The sequence below is a fragment of the Carcharhinus amblyrhynchos genome, chromosome 20 (genome assembly GCF_965287045.1).
Source record: "Carcharhinus amblyrhynchos chromosome 20, sCarAmb.v2.hapA, whole genome shotgun sequence".
NCBI lineage: Eukaryota > Metazoa > Chordata > Chondrichthyes > Carcharhiniformes > Carcharhinidae > Carcharhinus > Carcharhinus amblyrhynchos.
Window position 1 is genome coordinate 46,708,593 of NC_137343.1, and position 8,340 is coordinate 46,716,932.

Here is an 8,340-nt window from a genome sequence, read left to right on the forward strand (position 1 = left end):
CTCTGGCATGGAAAGATTCTGGTGGACTGAGCAGTTGAGTCAACCTAAGGTTCAATAGTTTCTGACCAGGCTTCGAGACATGTGTGAAAGGAATATCTAGAGCTTGACAACACGTAGAAGTCATCCTCATCTACTGCGTGCAGATCTATCTTGACTCATCTTGCCACTGAACTAAGGTAGGTCAGTATGAGACAGAGAGAGAGGCTGATGAATATTCCATGGTGGTCTGGTGGTTAGGATTCAGTGCTCTCAACCCATTCTCACCATAATCCAATTTATGCACAAGCCATACTCATCATCTATCATCCTCACAACTTGAGTTGGGTTGGTCGTGAAGTAAAGCCAGAATGCCTGACGTTTGATGACCAAAGCAAATCTCTTATGCAGAGCTTGAGTCTAGGATGTTCTCTCCTGGTAGTCAAAGGATGCATTACAAGGACACACCAAAGGATTCACTTAGAAGTTTTGAAATTGACTTTTGAGGCCTGAGACAAGCATGCCCAAGACTACTGCCCAACCAAACGATAAGGCTGCAGCCTACTTCAAAAGCAAACATACATCAGCAAAAGGAGAAAAAATCTCAAGCTAGCAAATCATCTCATAAGCAATCATTTGCAATATGCGGTCTTATTTACAGCACAACCTTCCGGGCACAGGATAGCCTATGTACCTCTGCGACCAAATACCCCAGATGATTTTAACATTAAAGTTTATTTATCAGTGTCACAAGTAAGCTTGCATTAACACCGCAATGAAGTTACTGTGAAAATCCCCTAGTTGCCACACTCTGGCTTCTGTTCGGGTGCACTGAGGGAGAATTTAGCACGGCCAATGCACTGAACCAGCATGTCTTTCAGACTGTGGGAGGTGAATAGTGAACCTGAAGAAAACCCACGCAGACACGGGGAGAACGTGTAGACTCCACACTGACACTGACTCAAGTCAGGAACCGAACCCAGGTCCCTGGCGTTGGGAAGCAGCAATGTTAACCACTGTACCCCCCCATGATAGCCTGAAAGGAAATGCAAGTGTGTCTCTGATCTGCCATCACTCCCCCGCCCCACCTTGGTGAGTGAAGGAGTGAGTGGGTGAGGAGGGGGAGGGGGGGGAGGGAGGATAGTTAATATTTAACTCCCCTCCCCCATCGGATCACCCTCTCCCCCCCACCCCCCCCAACAACGTCGACCCCTCCCCTACCACTCCGGGCCGCACTGTCTGTCTCCCCGCCTCCCCACTCCCTCCTCCCCGGCCGCTTTCTGAGCTCCGTCCCGCGGCCCCAGCCCCACATTCCCCGCAGCCCGGCTCCGCCAGCGCCAGCACAGACCTGCGTGTCCGTCGCCATTTTCCACGACACGCCGGAAGAGGAAGGGTTACTGCTTCCGGGTCGCTTTCTCAGCCCCCTGGGGGGGAGGGGAGGGGCGGGGCCGGCTGCCCGGGAACCTGGTCACTAGGCAACGGCTGAGAGCCCCAGCAGCAGCAGCAGCAGGAGGAGGAGGAGGAGGAGGGCCCTGTCTCAGCACATTGAGCCAGAGTGCACAATACTGTGGATGGAGATGGGATTGAACAGCCAGAAACTTCAATCTCAAACTGCTTTTTAAACCCCCTGTGGGGCCTCACCCTTCTCCACCCCCTTGTCACTGTTTAAAAATAAGGGGTCGCTCGTTTAAGACAGCGATGAGGAGGATGTTTTTCTCTCTGAGGGTTGGGATTTGATTTGATTTATTGTTCATAGAATCCCGACAGTGTACAAGATAAGGGTGCACGGTGTTAGGGGTAATGTGTTAGCATGGATAGAGGATTGGTTAAATAACAGAGAGTTAGGGGGTAAGTGGGTGTTGTTCTGGTTGGTGATCAGTGACTAGTGGTGTGCCTCAGGGATCAGTGTTGGGAGCACAATTGTTTAAGATTTACATCGATGATTCGGATTTGGGGAACAAGTGCAGTGTGTCAAAGTTCGCAGATGACACTAAGATGGGTGGAGGAGCAAAGTGTGCAGGGGATGCTGAAAGTCTGTAAAGGGATATAGATAATCAAGGTGAGGAGGCGAGAGTCGGTCAGATGGAGTACAATGTTGGTAAACATGAGGTCATCCACTTTGATAGGAATAACAGCAAAATGGACTACTATTTAAATGGTAAAAAATTGCACCATTCTGCCGTGCAGAGGGATCTGGGTGTCCTTGTGCAGGAATCACAAGGAGTTGGTTTGCAGGTGCAGCAAGTAATTAAGAAGGCAAATGGAATTTTACCCTTCATTGCTAGAGGGATGGAGTTTAAAAACAGCGATGCCTGTCAGCCGTCCGGCCTGCCTACCCGCCTTCCTGTCAGCTGTCCAAAATAAAGAGAAAAAAAAAAGCAAGGTTATGTTGCAGCTGTATAAGGTGCTGGTGAGGCCACACCTGGAGTACTGTGTACAGTTTTGGTCTCCTTACTTGAGAAAGGATATACTGGCACTGGAAGGGGTGCACTCGGTTGATTCTGGAGTTGAGAAGGTTGGCTTATGTGGAGATACTGGGTAAACTGAGGCAAAACTCATTGGAATTCAGAAGAATGAGGGGAGGTCTTAGAGAAATACATGAGATTATGAAGGGAGTAGATAAGATAGAGCAGGAAAGTTGTTTCCACTGGCGGTGAAACTAGAACTAGGGGGCATAGCCTCAAAATAAGGGGAAGCAGATTTAGAGTTAAGGAGAAACTTCTTCACACAAAAGGTTGTGAATATGGAATTCCCTCCCCAATGAAGCAGTTGAGGCTACCTCATTGAATGTTTTTAAGATAAGGATGGGTAAATTTTTGAACAGTAAAGGAATTAAGGGTTATGGTGAGCAGGTGGGTAAGTGCAACTGAGTCCACAAAAAGAACAGCTTATTGAATGGCAGAGCAGGCTCAAAGGGCCAGATGGCCTATTCCTGCTTCTAGTTCTTATGTGCTTATGTGCAGAAGGAGGCATTCACCTCATCGAGTCTGCACTGACCACAATCACACCCAGGTGCAATCCCCATAACCTCATGCATTTACCCGAGCTAGTCCCCCTGACACTAGGGGCAATTTAGCATGGCCAATCCACCTAACCCACACATCTTTGGAATGTGGGAGGAAACTGGAGCACCCGGAGGAAACCCACGCAGACAAGGAAAGAATGTGCAAACTCCACACAAGACAGTGACCCAAGCCAGGAATCAAACCCATGTTGCCCATAGAGGTCATATTGTCGCCCATATTGTCACCTGTATTAGTATACAGTGAAAAGTATTGCTTCTTGCATGCTATACAAACAGAGCTATCGGTCATAGAGAAGGAAAGGAGAGAGTGCAAAATGTAGTGTTACAGTCATAGCTAGGGTGTACAGAAAGATCAACTTAATGCGAGGTAGGTCCATTCAAAAGTTTGATGGCAGCAGGGAAGTAGATGTTCTTGAGTCGGTTGGTACGTAACCTCAGACTTTTGTATCTTTTTCCAGATGGAAGAAGGTGGAAGAAAGTATGTCCAGGGTGCATGAGGTCCTTGATTATGCTGGCTGCTTTTCCGAGGCAGTGGGAAGTATAGACAGAGTCTCTGGATGGGAGGCTGGTTTGCGTGATGGTTTGGCTACATTCACAACCCTTTGTAATTTCTTGCGGTCTTGGGCAGAGCAGGACCGTACCAAACTGCAATACTTCTGGGATGGATGTTTTTTATGGTGAATCTATAAAAGTTGATGATCGTCATAGCGAACATGCTGAATTTCATTAGTCTCCTGAGGAAGTCAAGGTGTTGGTGGGCTTTCTTAACTAAAGCATGAGTGTGGAGGGAACAGAACAGGTTTTTGGTTATATGGAGACTTAGGAACTTGAAACTCTCAACAATTTCCATGTTGCCTCTGTTGATGTAGACAGGGATGTGTCCTCCACTACACTTCCTGATGTCAATGACTATCTCCTTCACTTTGCTGACATTGAGGAAGAGATTATTGTCATCACACTAGTTCACCAGATTCTCTACCTCTTTGCTGTACTCCATCTCATTATTGTTTAAGATCCAACCCACTACAGCGGTGTCATCAGCAAACATCAAAATGTAATTGGAGCGGAATTTGGCCACACAGTCATAAGTGCATAAGGACTACAGTAGAGGTCTGCGAGTCTGGAACTCCCTTCCCCTCAGGACAGTAAAAGCAGAGTTTTTGAATATTTTTCACATAGAGATCAATAGATTCTTGATTAATGAGAGGATGAAAGGCTATCAATGGATAGGCAGGATAATGGGATTGAGGTTACAATAAGATCAGCCATGATCATATTGAATGGTGGGGCAGGCTGACGAGCTGAGTTGTCTTCTCCTAATTCATCTGGAGCGGGTTGGTGACACAGTGATTAGTACTGCTGCCTCACAGCGCCAGGAGCATGGGTTCGATTCTGGCCTTGGTTGTCTGTGTGACATTTGCACATTCTTCCTGTATCTACGTGGGTTTCCTCCAGTTACTCCAGATTTCTCCCACAGTCCAAAATGTACGGGCCAGGTGGTTTGGCCCTGAGTAACCCAAGATGTGTAGGTTAGGGAGATTAGCAGGGTAAATATGTGGCCTTACTGGGATAGGGCAGGGGAGTAGACCTGGATGAGATACTTTGTCAGAGAGTCCTTGCAGACCCAATGGGCCAAATGATCTCCTGCACTATAGGGATTCTATGTTTGTAATTCTGTAACCTCCCATCCAACCCACATGACTGCAACCTGAATCAAGTGCTGAAGTAAGAAAATTGGTGCAAGTGAGAAGTTGGTACAGAGGAGAGAAAGGTGATGCTGCTTTTTATTAACTCCAAGTAGTTGAGGAGAAGCTGAAGCAGTACATTTTCAGCATTTTTATCCAATGCTCAATGCAAGTTGAGAAAGAAAAATATACAACAGACTCAAAACTACATACAAATAACAGAGACAATTTAGATGAAGATATGGCAGAGCAGCTGTGTGTCAGGACTCCAGTATGTGGGAATTTGTAATCAACTAGCAAATGCATCTGCAGTGATGTCTCCATCTCTATTCTCTTCCCCTCAGAGTTGTTGAGCTGAAATATGAGTTGGAGACTCTTCGCCACAGAAGACAGGGTGCAGCACCTGAAGAGTCTGCTCCTAACTTTGGTCTCGCAGGAAGTCCCAGGTTCAATATGAGCTTGGTAATGTGATAGTGTGTAGAATAAGACAGTGCTTTTCAAACCATTTATCATTTGAAAATGAATGATCCCAGAGGCCAACAAAAACAAACAGCAAAAAAGCAGCATGGTTACATTCAGTATATAATGACTAAAGTTTATGTACTACATAATACATACATAAATATGAAAATCTGTTTTTAAATTACATGATAAAATGTTATTATTTTATGTACTCACTAGTCATTTATTAGTCCATTACCTCATTTCGTGTGCTCCAGCTAATGGACCTTGGGCAGCAAGTAGCAGAAATGAAAGTTCAGGGTCTTAAGGTGACAGATGTTGGAGCCCAAGTTATTCAATTTGATTAAGGAAAATCCAGGTGAGATGGAGAATGAGAAACCACAGAAACTGATTTTATCCAGCACGTACAATGTACTTGCTGGCTATAAGTACAAGTTACTGTTGGAAGGACAGCTGGAGTGCAAACCATGGTACCTTGGAGCAGGAGGAAATCCAAATGGAGGAGGAGGGGAAGCCAAATATGGCAGTTGTGAGGGATTCAATTGTTTGGGGAATAGACAGCTTCCTTTGTCAGTTGGATCCAGAGTTCCACATTATTTATATGATGCCAGGATGAGGAACATCTTGAAGATATTGGAGAGGGAGGGAGGAAGCATCAAGTCATTGCATCCGTGTTGGGACCAACAACATTAGGAAGAATAGGAAACGAGTGCCTTTGGGATTACCAGGAATTAGAAGCTAAATTAAATGACAGGACCTCAAGAGTGGTAAGCGCTGAATTATTATCTGGGCCACATGCAAAATGGCACAGGAATAAACAGATTAAAGAGGTGAACATATGGCTTAAGGAACATTATGGAAAAGAGAGACTCCATTTCATGGGATATTGTCACCTGTACAAGGACAGGAAGGTACTGTACAAGGGGGAGGACTTCACCTGAACTGGGGTATGATAAATAAGGTAGCTCTAAGGTTTATAAATTACTGAATGCAGATGGAGGACTCAAACAGAAAATGTAGTACAGATGATGGTTCAAAAACAAACGTAACAGAGTAGAGTAACACCAGAAATTGTGCTTTAGGCATCACAGGTAATGGAAAAACTAAAAGATGTAAAGAGATAAAACAAGGAGAAAGAAATAGGAAATGTGTGGGATTGAGAAGGTGGGCCTGCACGAATAACCTCAGTCATTATGGGAATTGAACACACGCTGTTGGAATGGTTCAGCATCACAATTGAGCCATCTGGCCAACTGAGACAACTGACTCCTGGAAACTATTACTGAATCATGGACAGAGGCTCAATATGACATTAATAGAAAAATTAATGGTACCGAAAAATGATAAATCCCCAGGGCCAGATGATTTCATCACAGGGATTTAAAGGAAGGAGGTAAAAGGTGTTTCAAAGCACTTCATATCCAATTAAGTTCTTTTGAAGTCTAGTATTGTTGGAAATGTGGCAGTCAACTTCCACATAGCAAACTCCTGCAAGCAGCAATGTGATAAGGACCAGATAATCTATCTTTATAAAGAAGCAAAATACTGCAGGTGTTGGCGATCTGAAATAAAAGTAGAAAGTGCTGGAAAAACTCAGTTGGTCTGGCAGCATCAGTGCCAATAGAAACAGAGTTAATGATTTGAATACAATACCTCAGAGTTGCACAGAAGGATCCTATTGGATGTGAAAAGTTAATTCTGCTTCTCCATAGATGCTGCCGGACCAGCTGAGTTTTCCCAGCACTTTTTCTTTTTATAATGATGATTCTGGGTTAAGCATTGGCTTGGACTCTGGGGAATACTCCATGGCCCTTCTTTGAACAGTTCCATGGGATTTTCTTTTTATTCGTTCATGGGACATGGGCATCGCTGGCTGACCAGCATTTATTGCCCATTCCTATTGCCCGAGGGTAGTTGAAAGTGGCTCTGGAGTCACATGTAGGTCAGACCGGGTAAGGACGGTAGATTTCCTTCACTAAAGGACATTAATGAACGAGATGGGTTTTTCAGACATTGGTTTCACGGTCATCAGTAGGCCTGGTTGAAGTTCCCAGCCACGATGAACAAGGCCTTGGGATGTTTCATCTTAAGGCTATTTGTGGTGGCGTATATTTCGTCCAGCACCGTCTTTATGTCTGCATGGGGTGGGATATAAACTTCTGTCAGGATAACAGAGGTGAACTCCCGTGGTGGGTAGTAGGGGTGGTATTTCAGATACTTTAAGTCTGGGGAACAGAAATTCGCCAGTGTTGCTACGTCTGAGCACCAAGAGATGTTGGTTAGAAAGCAGACCCCACCTCCCCTTGCCTTGCCTGAGGCCGCTGGATTTGGGTGGGTTCTTGTCCAATCTATTTTACATTTACCTTGCTTCAGTAGCTGCTTTGGGGGAGCATAAAATTCTGCCCTTTGTATCCAAAAATCTTTTGATTTCTGTCTTGACTACTCCATGACTGTATGTGTAACTGGGATAGAGAATTTTAATAATTCATGGTGCCTTGACTTGGAACCTGCTATTTTTCAGTGTGGGGGAGGGGACTGGGGGTAGTGTGTGGGTGATTTCTTTATTTGCATGGTCCATTTATTTTTTTTATTAACAGCAGCACAAACACAGTAAGATAAAGGGTCTGACTTGTATGAGGTCTTCTCAAATTGTATGAGGTTCATTGTAGCGCAGCTACAAATAAACCTGTTGGACTTTAACCTGGTGTTGTGAGACTTCTTACCCAGCTTAGAAGAAACATTGCCCCCCCGAGTGAAGAAACTTCTCCTTATCCTGGATCTTTTTATTCACAGAATGGAGGTAGAGCTGTCAGCGTCAGCACTCATTGCCCTTTGGAAGATAGCGACCATGTTGCCTTCTTAAATACGACTGAGTGGCTTATGATGGAAGGTAAAAATCAACCACATTGCCATGGGTCTGAAATCACACACAGGTCAGTGTACGGACATTAATAAACCAGTGGTTTGAAGACAATTCAGTGATTTCAGGGCCACTTATTGATATTAGCCTTTTCCAGATCTATTTAATTTATCTCTAATTTTACTGTTTGGCAGAAGTGGTTACACACAAAGCATTAACTGTCTCTTCTCTCTGCAGTCACTGACTGCCAAGTTATGCATTTCCAGCATTTTTCAGTGCTTTTATTCAATATTTCTGGTAGTTGTATTTTTTTTATCTCGTTTCATTTCCAT

At 44.6% G+C, this 8,340-nt stretch overlaps 1 protein-coding gene across 1 annotated transcript in view; it reads right to left on the minus strand.

Annotated features, from left to right (window-relative positions):
- gcn1 (GCN1 activator of EIF2AK4) overlaps nt 1-1,362 on the minus strand; it is a 144,502-nt gene extending 143,140 nt beyond the window's left edge. The window contains exon 1 of the mRNA XM_080208522.1: nt 1,325-1,362. Coding sequence (XP_080064648.1) covers nt 1,325-1,342 — 18 coding nt within the window. The 5' untranslated portion in view covers nt 1,343-1,362. The remainder of the gene's footprint in view (nt 1-1,324) is intronic.
- Nucleotides 1,363-8,340: the final 6,978 nt, after the last annotated feature.